We start from the raw sequence: 21,555 nt of genomic DNA, 5'->3' as shown, positions 1-21,555 counted from the left end.
TGCCCAGAGACTGCAGGTGCCACTCTCCAACGCGCTAAGGTACAGCACATGACGAGAAGACATTTGTCATCTGTCAAACCTACTGTTTATATAGAAATGATCATCATCGTAAAATAATAAAACAATAACATCACTTAAGCTCAGTTATAAATGTCAGTCTGAGAATATTCTTTACATTTTTTTTACTGAATGCTGCAGTATGATCTGTGATGCATGAAGACACCAGCTGCTCTGCAAAGCTCAGTATGTTCCTACGAGAAGTCTGGAAACTACAGAATGACTGTATATATTCTGAGTGCACAGAAATAGATTTATATCCAGAAGACTGACCTCTGTCACCCTGTTTCACTTATTCAAATGTCCTGCTCTGTGCACTTACAAACCCTTGGACACTTAATCACGGGATCCCCCCCGCTCATCCCCGCTCTGTGCACTCGTCCCTGTTACAGTGTGCCACAATTTCAGTCGTCTAAAAACAGCACACAGAGCAAGAGATGTATGAGTTGGAAAACGAATAAAACTGAATGAGAGAGGTTATTGTTGTACACTTATGTGGATAATAGCAAACATAGGAATAAATGTATTGAGCAGAGTATATATATATTTTTGCTCGCTCAAATAAATTATTCTTTACGATTTCCATACAAAATAAAGTAAATGCCTTGTCCGTGTTCAGAACGTCCCCTTGCAGCCTGTGTCACAGCAATCACACAGACAGCCTCTGTTAGCTCTGCTGCTAGTGTCTGTACAGTCAGTACATCAGCCGTTTGGGGAGAATAAACAGACTACAAGACACTCCAGCTGTCAAATAATGCAAATAACATGAGGTGGAAATTGTCTTTGTATATACAAAGGGAGTCGAGATCTGTTTACAGTCACCATCATATTTCTTCAGAAACTTTGTTTGGAGAAGAGTTTTCATTTTGGAGATAGTAATACTAGTAGTCATTTTGTAATTGCATTAATAACTATTATTATGGATATTATTATTAATAATATTACTAATAATAACATTAATCATAGTAATTTACATTTTATTTTATTTATCTATTACACAGGGTAAAAGGATAACTAAAGGAACATAACACCGCTTGATAAAAATATACATATATAGAGAGAGACATATATAGAGATATATCAAAACAATAATAACATATATACATAGAACATACACATGCACATACATACATATCTATATACATACACTCCCATGCACAAGTATTTGTTTGGTCATAGAAACAAGAAACAACCCGTTTAAACCCCAACATTAATTGAACTTTGTCGACTTCCAATGTTATTTGCAATTACATACTAGAACCACGACTCCGAACCACGTTTAAAAATGTAATTCTGTTCTTAACCTTCTGAAATTAAAAAGCGATTTGAAATGTTCACTGTTTTCTTTTTGTAGCCTTAAATAACAGTGTGTTAATAGTTTTTAAAAATATAAAGAAAGGACCAGTTACAGTTGAGCTAGGCGCTACTGTACGTGCAGATGCCTGTTCACTCAGACCAGACATCAAGCTGCTATTTAATTCTGGAGACACAGCATTACGTTACGTATGTAAATGATGTACCATCTTGATTTCAAACCAGAGTTTTCATCTTTGTAGGTGATTCCAAAACTTATCTTGTGTCTTGAATTACTATAAAGTGAAATGATCTAACTTACTAAGACTTATTTCCGAATGATAACAGCTTTTTTTCAAACATATTGCAAGTGGAATTATTTCATGAATCGCATGAACACCTCCTGTGCAGACATGCCGTTAGAATCAGCTGCTTGGTGCAAAACTGAAGATGATTTTTCAGTGTAGTTGTGCAGCCTTTCTTCTGAACATCAAATCCCCCCCCCCCCCTAATTTTTCTCCCAGTCTGTCCCCCAGTGCACCTCCAGGCGTGCTGCCTCAGTGGGGAGCCAGCAGGTAAGCACGGAGAGAAGGCCACGTGCGGCTGTGCAGCACTGCTGGAAGGAGATCCAGAGGAACTGCGCCGAGGAAGAGGGACACATCAGCCCCACCTCCTTCCTGGGTGAGCAGCAAACCACAGACACTCATATACGACACTTAGCTACCCCTTCTACCTGTTCCATGCTAACGACTGACCGTGCCTTGCAGAGATCCTCCACTCTCTCAACGTCAGAATGACTCGGGAGCAGTTTGAGCATCTTGCTGTGAAGTTTGACATCATCAATAATGGCCGTGTGTCATATCACAACTTCCTTCTTCACTTCCTGCTGAATCTAAAACCAGCAGAGACCAAGACGTTGCATGAGCGACATAAACTCCCTTTGCGGCGGTAAAAAACATTTGTTATAGTACGCTGCACATATCTGTAGTGAGACAAATAATGTCATATGGCTCATGAGTACCAGTGTGGTGCCCGTTAGGAGCAGGAAGTGCTGCTTGCAGCGTGGTCGAGAAGCGCTCATCTCTCGTTGACTCCAGGAAAGTGAAGAAGAGTTTGGTTGTAACATTAGAACATCAAGCATCCGGCAGCAAAAGTGAACTGCAGTCAATGAGGACATACTTGAATCAGTCCACAGAGCCCTGAAGCCCTGCCCCCGGCAGCCGCAATCGCTTGTTTATTCAAAGTTTATTAATATTGACTGTGTCGCATGTCCAAATTGCACCAACTTCGACACTGCACATCCTTGTGTTCCCATCAATACACCTGCCAAGTGTTAAGTAGAACAGCTGAACGGTTCATGAGATATTCAAAGGACACACAGACAGAGATTCTTTGCCTTCTATCCACGCTGAGCAGAACATTGGCACATTTCAAATGAAATCTGTAGTCCCTCTCCTTTCCTGTCTTTAGCATCTGATCTATTGTAGTTTTATTGGCTGCAAGTCTACGCTGGGTTACAGTGAAGTGGGTGGGTGGCTATGGAATGCGAGGGGGTGGCGATGGTGGACGACGGCGGGGTTGCCAGATTGTGTAAACTCAGCGGGGACCTCCCACCCCCAGGCTCTCGACTATCGCTTCCCATGACAAGCAAACTGGGCAAGTTGTGGTAAGTCGCGGTGCCTCTTTTTCTGGCATGGGGAGGTGTATATGAAGCTTTGAACAATGACACACGGGTGGGCACGATCTAAAAGGACTCCTGCTGAGCGACTAAGCCGAGCCCCCGAGCTTCAGTTGAGCGCGTGGGTGAGGGCCTTATCTGGCAACCCATGAGCTGCAACCTTTCCAAACCAACTTTGGAATCACAGATCTGCATTGTCTCGACCAGAAACCGACCATCTGTGTAGAATTGCAGAGACCCCCTGCATCTTATTTGATTCGATGGTGTGTCTGTGCGCAAGTTTACAGACACAAAAAACACTTTGTTCTCAGCTTGTGAAGAAGCAAAATGGTACCGATCATGTGGGTGCTCTCACCTTTATGTGTTGTTTTCTTTCTCCTTTGTTCCTTTCCTTCTGTCCGGGGGTCTGAGGGCGATCCCGCATGGTTTCAGACGGGCCCGGGGGTTCTGAGCAACACAGTCCACTCCTCCTGGACCTCCGTCCGACGCCGCTTTCTGACGTGTGACCCCGCCCGCACAGGAAGTGTCCCCAAGCAGAACTTCAGGAAGGTAGGGGTCCTGCTCTGATAAACTGGTTCTTTATGAATTATTGATGCAGCTCCGCTTGTGTCCCTTCTATCAAAATGTCTGAAGGAGAGTGACTGAAAATCCATGGAGCTCAAACTTGCAAAGACACACATACACGCACACAGACACCTACAGACAGACACACACACATGCACGCATGCACACACACACACACACACCTGTTCACTTGACAGCCAATCAGTAATTTTAATTGTTCAATAAAGCTGAAGGTTGCAACAAGACCACGCTGACGTTTTGGCCCAGGAGAACAGCAGCTAACGCTCCTGTTTTATTGTCCCTGCCATTTACCTGCCATACAATCCACTGACGACAGATCGATAGAAACAATTAGCAAGCTGGTTAGCGATGACATCTCCTAAACCCCTCAACCTAACACACCAGGACACACACACACCCAGCTGCGTACAGCTGCTTCAACAAGGGTGGCCGGGTTACCAGCTGCACCGAGGGCCCCGACTCTCGGGGGCCGTAGTTTTAGTGTGTAGTTATAATTTGTGGTTATTTAATTTAATTGTAAATTAGTTATATGGTAATATGTGCTATAAAAAGCAAAATATAAGCTGAAATGGTGAGCATCTCAAATTAGCTTCCTCTGAAAACTTCTCTATAACATTACAGAATCAGAATTAGCTTTATTGGCCATGAATGCGTACGCATACAAGGAATTTGACTCTTTTGTTTTTACGTTGCTCTCAACGTACATACACAGAATATACAAATAAATGAGAAAAAAAAATAATTCTGATTTAATTTGATCTTAAATTGATTGATTCCATTGAGATTTATAAAATCCCACCGTCCGGAGGGAACTTTCTCATTTGACAGCTGAACAGTACACGAAAATATGTTTCTGAGAACATATTTTCGTGTACTGTGAGAAATAGGCGACGAAGTAACAGAATCTTAATTCATATTTGATCAGCGCTGCCTAGTTTGGCAGTTGAAATTCACCAGCAGTGATTGACAGCTGCGTTAGAGACTCCTCGGCTTCTTCGGGCACGGTGGAATCTTCTAAATGCCATTAGGAGCTCTTAGAGGAGCTCCTTTTTTTTTTTACAGATTATCTGTCTCATGCAGGATATATTGACAGTTTGAGCAAATATGATATTTATATTTTTTATTAAAGTTACCAACTGCAGCTTTAAGATGGCCCTTTAGAGAGGCCCTGTGTCAGACTACTTTTAATACTTTGGTTAATATTATGTTTACATGGTGCATATTCTTCAATAATACATTTGTGGGCAAAATGATCACAAATTCTCAAAATGATATGGGAAGGGTTGAGGGCCTCTTGGTGTTTTTTTTCTGGCCCTCACAGCAAGACTTTAGAATTTCAAATTTGATCTTTCACTGATTCGACAAATGGATCCATCAAGGGATTTGACGACTGAAAAAATATGGGGGAAAAAAATAAAGGAGAGACTTGTTCTCCTGCCTGACTATTTGACACTGATTTGTGTTCCAAAGCCAATCAAATAAAGTGCCTTTTTTTATGATGCAGACGGCGGGAAGGACCAGGCGCATCTTTTGTTCGCACGGGAAGTGAAAAGTGAGATGGATGACAAGGAGACGGAGGGGACGTCTGTCATTCATTCAAAGGAAAGCACTGCCGCCGCAGCAAGGTGGTACAGAAGCTCTCAGAGAAGGAGAGGAAAAATTTACTGGGAGTCATTATCTGAGGGGAGCTGGGAGTCATTATCTGAGGGGAGCTGGGAGAGGGACGAGCAGATGGAAACAGAAAAAGGGACAATCAGAACTAAGAAAAAAAGCTCAGCATCGTGGTTGGAGAGGCAGAGTGAGAAAATAAACGAGGGAGGGAGGGACCTGGAGGAAGAAAAGAATATATAAAAGCTAGTTGTATTAATGGCAAAGTAAAAAAGCCATCCGTGAATAAATTACCCGGTCTCCCCCTGGGATTACTAATATAATTATTTGAACGAGGGTTCTCATTAGAATGTGCAGAGGTGTGGAAGACCTGCGGAGCAAAATGGGAGACAGAGACGGAGCAGCGAGGGTTTATACTGGAAATTAACTCGCTGCTCTGGGCTCTATAATTGATACGAGACATAGATACCTTTGATTTGGAACAAAAGGGGGAAAAAAAACAGGACGGGAAAAGTTTCCTCGCCACCTCTAATAAAGGATGGGAGAGAGACAAAAGAGGAAGAGCGAGGATGGAAGTAAGGGAAGCATGATCCAGCAGTCACAGATAAGGTTTTATTCAATCGGTGAACAATCTCTCAGAACCAGCAGAATCCATGTGGTTTTTAAGAAAGAGAGGTAATTTACATTTTAGAGTTGTCTCCAGGAGCAACACAGTTACATTTTTGCAGTTGTTGGGTTTTCATTTTCCTGTCCCAAAAAATGTCCCGAACAACGATGGCAAAATACAATACCATATGAACACTTTCATTCCAAAATGTTATATGTCCATTAAAAAAAAAAAAAAGAGCTGAAGTTCATAACCATCCAGTAACGTTGAAGTATCCAGCCAATAGACATGTTACTAAGGACACAAACAATGCTTTATTGAGTACCACATAAAGTACTACCACATTCTGCTTTCAAGTTTAAGCTGTCAATCATTCGGCATGTGTGGGTGGCACCCCCCCTTTTTTTTTTAAACAGTACATATCTCATTTTGGAACAAAACTCTTCATATGCAGATTGTCTGAGTAGCAGAAGTCATTAACTCCTTTAAGCATGCCCCAAGAAAGAAATCAAGAAATAGTACAGCACTTTTTTTTTCTTTTTTTTCCCTCTCGGAAAAAAAACAAACAGGAAACACACATAACACGGCTACTGAAGCAGAGGAGCATCAAAGAGACATCTAAATGAGGACTGGAAGTGGAGAGTCGGACGAAACAGACGGCTCTTCATGAAACAGAGATGAAAGTTCCTCCCATATTTTGGTTTTTAATAGTTCCCTTTTATTCCTTTCTTGGAACGCCGTAGATGATAATTAAGTTTGTGTTTTAAACGATGAAGCTGAACACTCCTTTTACTCTCTCTTATTATTTGTATTGAATACACTCGCACAGACGCACATCCACACCCTACGTTGTGCAACACCATCTCCTGCCTACATTCAGACTATTACTGCTAACCCCATCTTAAGTCTCCCCAATCCATGCCCAAAACTCTGGATCGTAATGATAGATTGTGCCAGGATTCATTCTTCTGATCCAACACAACCAGTTCGTGAAGTGAACATGGTGCAACTGTTTGTTTCTCATAAATACTTAAGGTGTTGAGCAGAGATAGTTCTTACCTGCGTGACAATATTACATACCATTAAACACCCTCTTCCTTTCCTAGTAGGCTTTTAATGTTAAAGTTCTGCATGAAGAACCTAAGCAGTGATAGAAAAAAATGGCAAAGAATTAGGGCTGGACAATATGGCCAAAGATATTTTCACAATCGATTTGATCGATAGCGATAATTATCACGATATATATTTAATAATGATGCTCAACTTACAGTTTTAAGAGTATTCTCATCAGGAGAGAACCCTAAATGAATTATAGTTTACAATTTGCAATTATTTATCATCAGAACGGGTCGTTTGGGGTTCCCTACATATGTACAGTATATATGACACCTCCTGTTGTCATTTCACTGCTGGTTGCTGACTTTGAGCATGCGCATTGAGCCGGTTTAAAACCAATCCATACTTTCCGTGACCACGAGGATCCACTTTTGTCTGCGTGCTGTAAATGTCATCTGTCCATGTCCGCTCGGACGCCATGTGGATGTCTGTGTGCAGCTTAAAATTTGTGACCGACTGCGCATGCTCTAGTATCGTTCCACACTCTCATCCATTTGGTGGTGTATGCGCCTCTAGTTTGCAAAGTCGGAGAAAAAGATGTTTTGAAGAGAAGTTGTGCGAGGAGATCCGCTGTTACCCACATTTGAATAATTTGCCTTTACAGTAACATAAAGACAGCCAAATGGCGTTAAACTCCTGGCAAACAACGTCATAGTGTGTTACCGCTACCAATTGGAATGGAGTGTGCATCAGGAAATGTGCATACCTTGAACACCAGGCCGACACTGACCCACAATTGTATGAATGGAGCACGCAACCAATACAAGTCCACAGCTGTATTCAAGTTAGCACAGGGCTTGTGGTTAGCCCTGTGCTATCTTGAATGGGGATCAAATAATTAAATCCTGTTGCTCTTATAGATCAAAGCAGCAAAGCCGAGAATGACATGACATACATTTTTACCTTTCTTAGCTGTTAATTAGCAAACAGCCTTTGTCTGCCATGCAACCTCTTTGTGGACTATTTTTTACTTCATTATGTTCATAATTAGAAATCTAAAACCCTTTTACCTACTCTGCACAGGCTACAACATTTGCGGTCAATAAACCTACCATTGTCTTTGGACTTCAATGAGGCTTCCGCCTGCTTCTACAGTTTTAATTACTAGTAAAACCTGCAATGAAAATATTGCCAGTATATTCATATTCACTAAATTGACAAATGCCACATTTTAAAAAAGGGCTGCAAATACATATTATAAACTAGAGGTGCACTTTGAGACTGCAGAGCTCCGCCAAGGCCAAATGCCCGCGCAATGTTAAAAGTTAAAAATAGCTCCATGAATCTGAGCAGCTCCAACATTTTTATGGTACACCCTTCCACCAAGTTTCATGAAAATCAGGTGAGTAGTTTTTCTGTCATCCTATTGACAGACAAGCCAAACTGATATCATGAACTCCTTGGTCGATATAACAAATTACATTTTTGATGTTGATCTACCAGTGGTGTTGAAAAGTTAGCTAACAAATGAATGTATTTCACTGCTATCACTCCGACTGTGTGGGCCCGGTATTATTGGACATACAGAGTGTCTGTGTAGGTTTATCACAATCTGCAGGTGGTACAATATCTAGATTAGCATCTGTATACTAGGACTTCCTACATTAAGATGCATGTGTTGTCAAATTGGCAATTATGATTTCTATATTTGCCTGTGTTTTATTAAGCTGCAGTGCCCCTACTCTCTGCGCACCATAATTTAAACCTAATCTTCATACTAAACCTGCCCCTTGAAGAAGTGAGGATCTGCCTAGAACTCAACCTGCCCCACGTAACCGCACACACGCACAGGCACGCACGGACACACACACAGACTTTCTTGGTAAGTTATTCTGCTGCGTCTTTCCTTCTTTTTGCCTATTTGGAAACATTAAGACATCAGCTGGCACAATGAATGCTGATGTGCTGAGGAAGCGAGTGTAAGCTGCAGCCCCGGGGAACGTTTCATACATAATGTCGGAGAGCAGCGAGATCAAAGTGTGACGTGGTCTTGTTATGCTAAGCACATTCAGACTCTTACTGAGAACATCCTTATTCAGAAAATAGAGCAAAGCAGAAAAAAAAAAAAAAAAAGTTTTTTTTCTTTAAAACACAGACAAACTGCAAAAGAGACATGAAAGAGTTAATCACCAAAATGGGGCAGAGTAGCTTCACAGAGAAGAAAATACCATCATAAGCATTTACATTACTAGGAAATAGACCGAAGGAAATGTAACAACCACAAATATGAAGTCTTTTTGAAAAGCTTGCAACAGCTTGGAAATCTTTGAGAAAACCTTTTTTTTTTTCTTTACATTGACAGAGAACATTTACATTAAACCAGTTACAGTACATGTAGTTACAGCTTTATTCTTAAAAAGGGTGAGAAGTCTCCGTCTTTCCCGACACGAGGTACGGTCCTAGTAAACCACCAGTTTGACTGTCCAGGAGTAGCGTTAGCATGTAGCACCTGTCCAAAAAGCCAGCCCTCTCAGTCGCAGCTAACAAGCCATGCTAGTCCTTCACAGCGTGACTAGTAGAGAGAAAAGGAAAAAATATAAGAGGAGAAAAAGGTGAAAGGGGAGGTACATGGAAAGAGTGGAAAGGGGAGGAAAAAAACTAAACAAAGGGGAAGTGTCGCATGTGGTTTCCTCCGCGTCCTCCTCTAGGCACGCTTATGAGGGCTTTAATGAGGCCCAGGGGGAGCGGTGTCAACACGGCTGACACCCCGACTCTCACACAGCCCCTGGCTGAGACCTCTTGCTGCCCTCACACACTCGCTTTGATCGCACACGCTGGCAAAAAAAAAAAAAAAAAAAAAAAAAAATCATTCTCTGGGCCCGAGGAAGGGAGAGAAACAGAAGGAAGATGAGGGGGGTTGAAAAGTTCTGTTAAAATCCCTCTGGGGGGCCCAATGTAACGTCGCTGCTGTTGAGTCGTGGCTCAGCCAAAAACTCACGTAGACGAGGCGCTGGGTTGTTTCACTTTAAGTCCTAACGGTTTCAGCTCATTTAAAATGTGAGTGAACAACAACGTACAACGTGTCACATGGCTCGATGTAGGTGCAGTGTCTCTCTCGTCTCTCTGAGACCACATCAGATTGTCAGTGCAGTAAAAGAGGACAGAGATTTGTCCACATTGAAAAGCATCTCTCCACTCGTCCATTTGTCTGCTTTTAGACTCGGATGAAGAAATGATGGCACATAAAATAACAGCAAAAAGGAAGCGTCCCCTCCCTTTAGTCCGCTCCGTCTCCAGGCATGTACACACACCTGCCTTGTATTTACAGAATCTGCTTCGCCGACCCTCACCTGCCTCTCTTAGCTCTTTTCTCTTGATCGACGGCAGGCGTTTTGGGGCGATCCTCCTCTAGTCATGTGGTCCTCCCGGGGTTCGGGAGGTCAAAGACGATGGGCGCGTTCATGGGAAGGAAATTGACGGTGCAGGCGGAGGCGTTGACGAACGTTGTGGTGCCGTCGGTCATCATGCCGTAACCTGGGCATTAGGGAAAAAAAGAGAGAGAGAGAGAATAAGAGAAGGAAGATTTCTTTAAAATCTTACAGCATTTTGAGATTAAGCTGGAATTTCAGCATATGTGGTAAGGGTAGCAACTTGATTTATTCTTAAAAGTACGACGTATGACATTTCGTGTTTATTCTCAATTTTCACTTTATTCTCCACAATTAGACTTCATTCTTGAAATGGTATTTCAAATTTACTGTCACCATTTTATTTTTATTGTAAAGATGCAAAAAAAAAAAAAAAAAAAAAAAATCTTATGCCTGGCACCAATACTGAAAGTTCAACGTGTGTTCTTGACATTTAGTCTTTATTCTAGAATTGTATGTCAACTTTATTCTCAAAATGGTATTTTGACTATATCCTCAACATTTTGACTTTATTCTCATAATTTTGACTTTATTCTCAAGATTAAAGAAACAAAAAAATCATATGCCTGGCACTTATGATGAAAGTTCAACCTTATTCTCAATAATCCTTGACATTATTCTAGAAATGCTAAATAGAAATCTTCCTTCTCATGTTTTCCCCTAATGCCTGACCATAAAACTCTTCTGTAGATTTGACACCCATCTTTCCCAGATGTTACATTGCAGGCAGAATTTCCTGAGCTGCTGTAGTCAGTCATAAAGCAGCTATTTGTATACACTATATTCTCTCCTCCTTTATGGTATGCCTCTAAATTAAAAGAGCTCAAAGCAGTTTCTTTTATTACAGTGCAAATTTCAATGTGACCCATTATGGAATTGTTTACATTATTTTACTGCTTACCACAAAAACCTTGCCTCCCAAACGCAAATCTTCGGTAAATATCCACCAATATATGATTAAATAATCAGGGGAAGAACTGGCAATCCCAGTGGACCCCGGGACAAAAAGCAACTGTGATGCATCCGATGGCGATCGTAATAAATACATGGAGTTAATCTCTTGGACGACCAAACGACAAACACCAGTTATTGGCGCTATGCATAGCAGCGCATCTTTATCATTTCCAAAATGGCGAGAATCCAGTTTGAGCAAATACAGTATATGCATGAGTGTGACACTAACACCACTACAGTTAAATAATCTCTGCTCCAAAGGCACTTTGGATCGACGTTGCTTCTGTCAAAAAAAGAGAGTTGAGATCCCAGGAGAGCTGCCTTAAATGAAGGAATACATGTTCGGTATGTGAATCAGGCTAAGGGGACATAAAGCGTATACTTATAGTTAAAGGATGAAATCCAATAATCATATTAATGCAAGTGTGTAGTACGTAGAATTATGAAGTGATTTAACAAATGTAAAACTGATAATAATAATAATGTATGTGTATCTGAGTAAAGTGAAGTCTGTGTGTGTGGAAAGAGCTGATGTAAGCTGGGTGGGGGCCTTAAAGGCTGAGATGTTGAGTGTTGGCCGAGCACATACACGGGTGTAACCTGACACACGCTCAGAGCATTGAGGAAGTGAGAGCACCCACACAGGGAAGTTAGGTAGTTTCCAGAACACACACACAGAAAGATGGGTGTTGTTCGCAGCACATACACATAATCAATGATGTCATGATAATCATATGCCGAGTGAGGGAGTGTTGGGGAGGAGGGGGGAGAGAGAGCTCAAAGTGTTATAAGAGACTTGCAAATAGCAAGACGGGATTCATTGCGGGACGCCGACCAAGTGCTCCATGGAGAAACACTGTACCTCGTTCGACAGCAGCATCGGAGGACTTCGTCTCTGTTCACGGAAAGAAGACAGCCGTTCGTGGACAAAGATTGAAAGACGGAGATTTTCCTCTCCCCCGTTTGACTTTAACAACCGGACAACAGATGGACGCAGCTGCCCTAAAGACTTTGTACTGAGCCTGAGGGATCGCTGAACGGACTTCGTTGGCCGCGCAGGAGGAGCCGAAGGTTCGGCCGGACCTTCGCTCCTAAAAACCCCAAAAGGACTTTTTATTACATCGTGAATCCAGCTCCACCGAGCCGCCTCGGCATCGACAATTAATGAGTATAACCTAAGAAGAAATTGTAACCTGATCGAATCAAGTATAGTATTATTTTATGTGAGCTGTTGCTGTGCCCCTGCTAATATATCCTGCAATAAATATCTAATCTGCATTTAAAGTAAATTTCTCCAGAGAATTCATTTGCCTAAGTAGTGAAAGTTCCTCGTGGCAGTAAAAAGTTAAATCTATTGTATGTTTAACAACAAGAGTTCTGAATGGTTATCCTAGTGACCAGTCCACTTAACAGTCCCTTACGGTTTTTAGTTGTAATCCTAGCCGTTAAAACCTGGCAATTTACCAAGAGCCCAGATCCAGAAGAGGAAAGCTGCCATAACTGACGCGACTGGTAGAAGCGCCCGGCCAGGGTGGCCCCTCGGCCGTGTGCACGTTACCAGAGGAAGCAGGGTAGACGTCAGGAGTAACGGTAGTTAGCAGAGCCAGGCGAGTTTTCTCGACAGAACACCCGCTCGACAATCTTTTAATAGAGAGCTGAGTCAGTAGGTAGCCCCGTATCGGGCCAGTGAAAACCCCCGGATCCAACACTTCCAAATGGCAGATGTAAAAGTGTTAACATTTTGTTGAGCATAAAGTTAACACCCATCTCTCAGAAAGAACCACAGTACAATTTAACTTTGCACTACCAGTGATTTTCTTTTAAGTGTAGGTGTCACGTTCACCATCTCTTGGAACCGAGCAGATGTCCAAGTTGGTGCTTTCAGATTTGGAATACATGAATACAAAACACGCTGAGGATAATGGCTGTCTTTCTGAGTTCCCCCTCGGAGTCCTCGCATTAATGAAGAGAGCTGCTTTCAGCCTCTTTCTCCTAATATAAAGTGTGATCTAGTTTCTAATCTGGTTCTCTGTGGTGGGGGACCGCTGCATGGGCTCAGCGCTGACCTGATGACCCCAAAAAAGCAATCCTTCAGCCCAGGGAGACGGCCTCTCTGCCCTCGCTGGCCTGGATGTAATGCTCAGAGGGATGTGGCTGCTTAGCTATTCTTTCACATATACACTTTAAGCATTTTCTTCAAGAAAATTATTGAACATTATCTCCATATTATCTAAGTTTACATGGCTAGAATTCAATTGTCTTAGCCAGTTTAATTAACTTAAAAATATTTAATTTAAGGAAAAAACAATACCATGATAAATACATGGCTTTTTGCTACATGTGATTGGTTAATTTAAATAATAAGCTTAATGTTTAGGTGGGACATGTGAGAATGATTCAGACAGTGATGTAGCGACGGGTATAAAAATGTATGCAAAGTAACTGCCGCCTTCAGATTGTGATAAAGTAGAGGTCCCTCTTATTCATTTTGATGCAAAATATGATATTGCATTCTATGAATTCAGGTCATAAGGATTTATGTGAGCCTTAAGATATGTAGACTGTATTCGGTAAATAAAAGGGGTTAGTTCATAGTTGGTATACATCCCTGAATAAAAACCATCACAGTGCAAACATGTTTTGTATGTATGTGGGGATATAATTGAATTCATATACATTAGCCAATGGCATAATCTCCCCTTCGTGTAAACCTGAGGGGAGATTATGTGTTCAGTCGTATGCATGCGTGTATCACGTGTGTCTGTCCACGGCTAATCTCGCATACTGCTGGAATCATCAGCATAATATTTTCTGTGCTCATTAATAACTGTATGCTCTCAGTGTTGCGGTGATTAACAGTTATTGAAAACCTATGTCATTGACTGTTTTATTCTGTGGTTGATTGCCGACTCCTCTTGCCTCTTAACCAGCCGGTCTGGGCCGCAAGTGATCAACAACCGCTTCAGTTTCTGTCCAGATTTGCACGCCTAGGTAAGCCGCAAACAACGTCAGCAGTGAAGTTGTATAGTGGCAGTAAATGTACAGTGTTGGTTACAGTTTGCACATGAATAAACAGTGCAAAAAAAAAAAAAAAAAAAAAAACACACGCAAAAGTAAAGGGAGAGTGTGTGGAATTATAAACTGGTCTCTGGACGGAACCATAGAGCAGCACACTGCGCTGACAAGGTTGTAAAATATAGATACATTTATGCATTCAGAGCCTTTTTTTATTGGGCATCAACCTCCAGCCATCAACTACGTTTTGTTGAAAGCTAAAAGGTTGCGATTACGCCTGGGACGTAGCAGCTGAGATGCGTGGCTGCCCAGAGCCGGTGCAGACAGCTGAGTAGATTCAAATCTGGTGTGGGAGTGGTACGCTTGCTGTCGAGATTAGACGATGGGCGATTGAGGTTTGTATTCAATCAAATAATACAGCAGTGGTCATTGCAGACACACCTGCCGGAGATCTGAGGGTACTATTCTAGTTTCCACTGTGTCAGTTTGATTCATTCACTTAAGGACCACCAAGACTCTGCGTCTTCTTATTGTCCAACTGCCAAAATCCACAGAGAAGATCTGAGACGGTTAAAATGTTGAAATGGGGCGACTGTGGCTCAGTGGTAGAGCAGGTTCGTCCTTCAATCAGAGGATCGGGGGTTTGATCCTCGGCTCCGCTACTCCATGTTGATGTGTCCTTGGGCAAGACACTTAACCCTAAATTGCTCCTGTATGTGCCTACAGTGTGTGAATGTTGTAGGAATGTTAGATAGTTCTGATAAGCAGGTGGCACCTTGCATAGTAGCCCCTCCCATCAGTGAATGAATGGGTGTGAATGGGTGAATGACATGTAGTGTTAAAGCGCTTTTGAGTGGTCGGAAGACTGGAAAAGAGCTATACAAGTACAGTCCATTTACAATTTGGCATTTAAATGGCTCAACCAAGTCCCCTTCAATTATTTTAAACCCCTGGATTTAACATACAAGCTGGTCTACCTGCTTTGCGGAGGTTGTTGGGAGTTGAGCATTTTACAAACTCGTTCAAGTACCTTCATGAATATGTCCGAAAACATGTAACTTGGGCTTGATTCTCCTCTGGACTGTGTTCAGCAGCTCCATGCACCCCACACGCTGCATCTTCTTCGGGACCCAGTCCAGGAAACCTGCACACAGTGACACACAAATCAAACACACTTTTCACTAAACATGCTGCTTCTCACAGAAGCCTGCAAAAACGCCATGGCACATATGAAGAGCTGTGGTCCAAATTTAGATAATGAGGTGGTGTAATGGTTAGTTGGCGAAAGAAAGTCTTCCACTGTTATAAATCTGTTACAATATTTGTCCGCTTTGTAATATTCTATGTTTGTCACTATAATGTGGAGATGGACAGCAAGCTACAATGCAATGTGGTCAGTCGAGCCTACTGTGGAGCCTACAGAGGAGGGGCCGTGAATAGCAGAACAATGCCACGTTTTATTGAGCGGGTAACTTAACTGTAGGTCTTCTAAATATTGCATTGCGGGAAATGTGCTGTATAATTACCACTCAACTCAACCGCAACTTCAGGCAGACTAAAAAGCCCCACCCCCCTGTTGTGAAAGTGAAACATAACATGGTGAATACAAACATCTTAAGTTCAGGCAACAAAAACATTTAAGTTAGATTTAGTAGAAGATTGTGGTTTGGGATAAAATAAGTAGCATACATTTATGTTGGCAACGTGGCAAACTAACATTTCTTTTCACAATCAACACGTGAAATGATGAAGGCACTTGCAAATGACATAACACAAAATGTAAACCATAGAAAAAACGTGCTATACTACGTGACGTGGTTACGTACATAACTTAAAAAAAAGTCTGCTTGTTGACACAAACAGCGGTCTCCTTGGTGAAAGTCCTGTTTGTTTGAACTCTCAATTTACTCCTACTTCCTCACTAGGTGGACTGTGTTGCTCTCTATACTTCAACTGATTTCCTCCTTTGCTCCCATCATAACTACGACTACTAAAGGTCAACGTTGTCTCCTTGTATTTGTATCAGTGATCAACCATGTTAATAGATCCTAAAAAAAAAAAAAAAAAAAAAAATACACATTTTGTTATCAGTCATATTTGACTGTTTTAAAATAGTAACAAAACAATGAACTGTTTAATCCTTACTTTCTTACATAAAGTGTTATACAGTAATGATCCGGTGTGGATCATTTCAGTAATGCGGGCAGCAGCGTGATGATACTGTTGGGTTGATTTTCTGTGTTTACACAGCTGAATGTGTCTCCGCGACGGTTAGACATTTCATCTCCCTTCAAAAAGTCATACATCACATTTTAAAACGAAGCCGTCCATTTCAGACTCCTTGTCTAATGGCAAACTGCACATCGCAGCACCAAAAAAAATAAAAAAATAAAAATCAATCACAGCCACACAGATGCAGACTTCACAGTGTGTGTGACAAGGATGAAGCATGGAGTGTATATGATTTAGTGGCTGCTCTGCGAGGAGGGATGCTGCTGATGCTGAGTCAATAAAAGCATCAAGTCGGAGAAATAAAATGACCGAGGAGCTCGTGCCTCCATCTTTTCTGCCTTCTGTCGCTCTGCCCAGACGGGAAACAGAAAGGAAAAAGAAAGAAAAGACAGTGAAGTGAACAAAAGAACAAATGAGAAAAGAAACTGAAACAGGACTTGCATTGTTTTGATCAAATTATTGTCTATAAAATTCAAGATTGTAAAAACACAAAAATACTGTAAATTGCCACGGTTTCCATAAATGATATGCATTTGTTATTAGTTATAACTTAAGCCTTGAATAGAGTGCAGAAACAAACATTTCAAAAAACAGCATCTTCTCCAAATTGATCATGAGATTACCATAACCAGAGCAGATTTCATAGACATCTGGCCAGTAGATAAATATCTTGATCTTTGGACCAAAATGATGGACGGACAGAGGAACAGATTTAAAGACTGACATTGCAACCCCAACTGTGAACCCACAGACTGTGGTGTGGTAAGAAGTGAGCTCCTACTCATTTTCTACAAGATGAATGTAAATTGCTTCCCAAAGCATTGTGGGATAGCAGGTGGACTAGACCTGACCAGCAACTCGAGAAACAGGAGGGCGGTTTAAATACCTTTCAGCAACTCATGGCACAGTTTGCCTGGAAGCTTTAAAAAAAAAACCTCAAAAATAAAGTCACGTTTTCACCTTTGGATAAATGTCTATGGAGAAAATGATTGCCGTGACTTCCGATTGAACCTTGTCTCTAAGATTACAGATATAAATCAAGATTAATTAATACATTTTCATATTAAAACATGAAAGGGCCTCCAACAAACCAACGGTTTAAAGCCACGTCTCAAGTCTTTAAGAGCGAGGCCAAGCCACATCTTAAGGACAAGCCCAGTCAATTCTCAAGTTTTTATGGGCGAGTCCAAGCCATGTTTTGAGTTTCTACGGTCATGTCCAATACCAGTCTCACAAGTAGGGGAAGTCTCTAGTTTTAGGACCAGACCAAGTCAAATCTGAAGTATTTAAGGGCGAGTTCAAGCCAAGTCTCAAGTCTTAATGTACAAGTCCGAGAAAAGTCTCAATTGTTTATGGACTAGTCAAAGAAAATTCTTAATCGCTAATAGTAAGTTCTCATTTTTGCAACTCGAGTCTCAACCTCAAGTTTCAAAGTCAAATTTGAACAGTAGTTTGAATCGCCTAGCAAAACTATACAAAGGTTTGTGGCCATTTCGGGTAATTGTAAGCATCGACAGGGCAACAGCAAGTCTCATGATTTGGACAAAAGAAAAGAAAGATATAGAGAAAGTCTTTCTATGGGTGATTCTTTATACATTTTACCACCAAACAGTGCAAAGAATCTCACTCAGGACAAAGTTAATGGACCATCTCATACTCAACACAGACATAAAAACGTCCATGTTTTTAGCCGGCAGTGAATCAATAATGACGGTAAAGTAATACGGTCTGACTTCTTTCTCCTTGAAATGTCTATCTGTAAAAAAAATAAAAAAAAATAAAAAGAAATACTTTCAATATCAGTTTAAGTTTTAAAAAAAAAAAAAAAAAAAAAAAAAAAAAAAAAAAAAAAAAAAAAAAATAATAAAAAGCTGCCTTTAAAGCGTGGTCGTTACAAGCCTTGGGAGATGGCGGAAGTGAAGTGAGAAGTTAAGAGGGCTTTTTGCTCTCATGTGCTGCTTGTTTCAAAGCAGCTGCTGCTGCTTTGGGCACTGCGCCCGTTTTCCTCTTTTTGTCTCACTTTGTCCCTCTCTCTGCTGTTAACTTCTTCCTCACAGCCAGATAAAGAGGCCGTATTTTCCTCTCGAGCTGCCGATCTGCTGTTTTATCGCGCCTCATAAAAGACGGGAGCTTTTTGCTGCAGTGCGAAACGATGTCTTGCTCACAACTCCTTTTTTTCCGTCACCTTCTCGGCCATCATTCGTTTCACACCATTCTTAACAAAATATTTTAAGAAAGGATGTCTTTTCTTGACCTCTGCCGCTTTGAAGAATCCACTTCATCAGCAAAACTTTTGTCCTCCATCCCCTTTTTTTGTTTTTCTTTCTCATGCCATTGTCACGAGAGAGAGACACACACACACACACACGCACACACACGCGCACGCACACGCACACACACGCACACACACGCACACGCACACGCACACGCACACGCACACGCACACGCACACGCACACGGCTGTGTTCGTGGCCGAGACTCAGACGTTGAAATCAATCTCACACACACGCGTCTGAGCACCACAGCTGCAGCAGGAGATGAGGTGTGAAAGTGTGTGAGGGTCAGAGAGAGGGAGGAGAGTGTGTATGCGCATGAGCATCTGTGTGTGTGTGAGGCAGAGACGTGCAAGCAGGATGTCACGGGCGACTGTGGCGAAGTGGATAGCAGGGCTGTCCTTTTCAATCAGAGGATCAGTGGTTCGATCCCCGGCTCAGGCTCCACTAGTTGCTTGTTGATGTGTCCTTGAGCAAGACACTTAACCAATCTGTCGCTTTGGATTTAAGCGTCTGCTAAATGACTGTAATGTAATGTCAGTTAGCTTGTGAGTCGGCATCTGTGTTGGTTTCAAACCTGTGCCATGTTTATGTATGAGGATGTAAAAGCTGAAAGGCGATCACAAAGAAGGTGACCGGAGTGTGTGAGTCATCGCTTTGATTACCTTCCCCCTTTATTCATCCACTCAACGACAGTGATTCTTCAGCACCACTTCCAAATAAAGCGTGCTGATGAGTCTGTAAAAGCTGAAGATGGATGTAGTTTGTGTTTTGCAGGATCTATTGAGATAAGAGAATTCTTCAGGAAGTGCAGTTAGTGACAGTGTGGGCTCCATGCGCTCTTACAGCTTGATGGAGTAGCAGCAATGGGGGGTGCTTAGCAAAGGGCCAATTTGCAATATCCCCTGTTCAATTCCAGCCGGGGATCTTTTTGTTGCATGTTACTGTATCATATTTACTAAAAAAAAAAAAAATAGAAGACATGATGGCAATTTTATAGGTTGTTGCCAGTATTTCTAGATTCAATACATTTAAATGTGACTATTTTTAGGTCACTACATGAATGAATAAAGGACCTTTTTTTCAGGCCCAGACACATGCAGTGTATCGATCAAACAGATGGAGTCGCAGTTTGTGTTTCAGTTATTTGTTCAGGTGTTTGCTAGGTGCATCTTTTTCTTTTTGCATATGCATTTTAGGAAGAATAATGTAAGTAATAGGCAAAGACATGTTAACAGATGTTGATTATGTGTTCCTCTGGATTTACTGATGTCAGGACTGGGCGGAAACTTATGCTGCGTTCCAGACAAACTTTGAGGTCGGAATTTTCTCATTTGATATTTGCAGCATAGACATTTTTCTGGCATTTTCAACGTTTTCCCAAATAACTAAATTTATAACAAGATAATTATCATAGACTGTTGACCATACCCAGCTACTTAATAACATATCGCAACATATTTTGACATTAATTTAGGAGAACAGGTTTTATTATACAATAGTTTTTATTACGTTAATCAAATACATAGAGTAAACATTGCCTTTTAGTTGATGGTTTAATATTTACAATGTTCGCTTCTATTGCGGTGTGACTTCAGACCAATGCTTCTTCATGAAGTCATGGTAGATGGGTTTGTCCTGAGCTCACAAGTAGGAACTCCGATTGTATTTTTTCTAGTAGGAGGTCGGACATTTTTGAGTTCCGAGTTGTTCGTAATGCAGCTCAGATGGAAGCTACAGGACAGTTAGTGGGGAAAAGAACCTTTATAATTATTTATTATAAGTTTGTATACAACTGGAAACATGATCAGATTAGGCTAAATATTATTAAAGAGCACAATGTCTGTTAACTATAACACAAACAACACTTGGACTTGAACTTAACTGTCAATAAACTGTAAAATCACTACAGGCTGCCAATGCATGTTGGTTTTCTTTTGATAAGACATTTATACTTTGGTATTACCATTCACATCAACACCATCTCTACCTGCTGCTTCATCTCTTGCTCCACCAGTGGCTTGTGTACATTTTATGCATCTTTGATTTGAATAAATATTCAGATAAAATAATATAATTGAATGAGTAACATTTTGTATAACAGTTTTATTTGGTGGAACCAAAGTAAATGAATACGACATCATTTATTTTCACAGTTCAGTGATCTGTACATACACACAATTTACTTTAGACATATGTTGGAGCCTTTGTGTGTGTGTGTGTTGTAATGTGTGTCTCACCCAGTGGGGGGCAGTGTGTCACCAGGATGTCTGTGTTGTCGGGGATCTGGTTCCACTTGTCCAGCAGAGCCTGACCCCGTGGCAGGTTGAAGCCCCAGCCATAGTACCAGGGCTGCCTGCGCACACACGCACAGGAAGTAAGAAGAACAGATGGGTTGGTCACTGTGGCAAGTACAGACAAATGTCATGTGGGATGCTTTGACTCTTTTTTATCAAATGTCACACTATCTCTCCTTACATTGATATGATAATAATAATAATAATAATAATAATAACAACCAATTAGTGATTCATTAATTAATTATAATGAGACATGATCTTCAATTGAACAGTTATAATCATATAATGCACACTATGTGGAAGCATTTAAGTCAGTTAAATCATTTTTAAATCCTTTTTAGAGCTCGACCGATATAATAATGATAGATTGGAGCAGGAAAAAGACAATTATTCATCCGATACTCCGATACTGATTTTCTGCATGTTTTTTGTCTATGTTACTTGATATAGAAATAAAATTAAAAGCAGC

The 21,555-nt window shown here is 41.2% G+C and overlaps 1 protein-coding gene across 1 annotated transcript in view; it reads right to left on the bottom strand.

Annotated features, from left to right (window-relative positions):
• Positions 1-5,819: 5,819 nt before the first annotated feature.
• Positions 5,820-21,555, bottom strand: part of LOC116401276 (metallophosphoesterase domain-containing protein 1-like) — a 41,106-nt gene continuing 25,370 nt past the window's right edge. The window contains exons 3-5 of the mRNA XM_031879600.1: positions 21,027-21,142; positions 15,312-15,425; positions 5,820-10,418 (exon numbers count right to left, since the gene is read on the bottom strand). Coding sequence (XP_031735460.1) covers positions 10,297-10,418; positions 15,312-15,425; positions 21,027-21,142 — 352 coding nt within the window. The 3' untranslated portion in view covers positions 5,820-10,296. The remainder of the gene's footprint in view (positions 10,419-15,311; positions 15,426-21,026; positions 21,143-21,555) is intronic.

The sequence above is a fragment of the Anarrhichthys ocellatus genome, unplaced genomic scaffold, assembly GCF_004355925.1.
Source record: "Anarrhichthys ocellatus isolate YVR2014 unplaced genomic scaffold, GSC_Weel_1.0 scaffold313, whole genome shotgun sequence".
NCBI classification, from domain to species: Eukaryota; Metazoa; Chordata; class Actinopteri; order Perciformes; family Anarhichadidae; genus Anarrhichthys; species Anarrhichthys ocellatus.
Note: the sequence above shows the minus strand (reverse complement) of the source record. Positions and strands in the feature narration are given on the sequence as shown.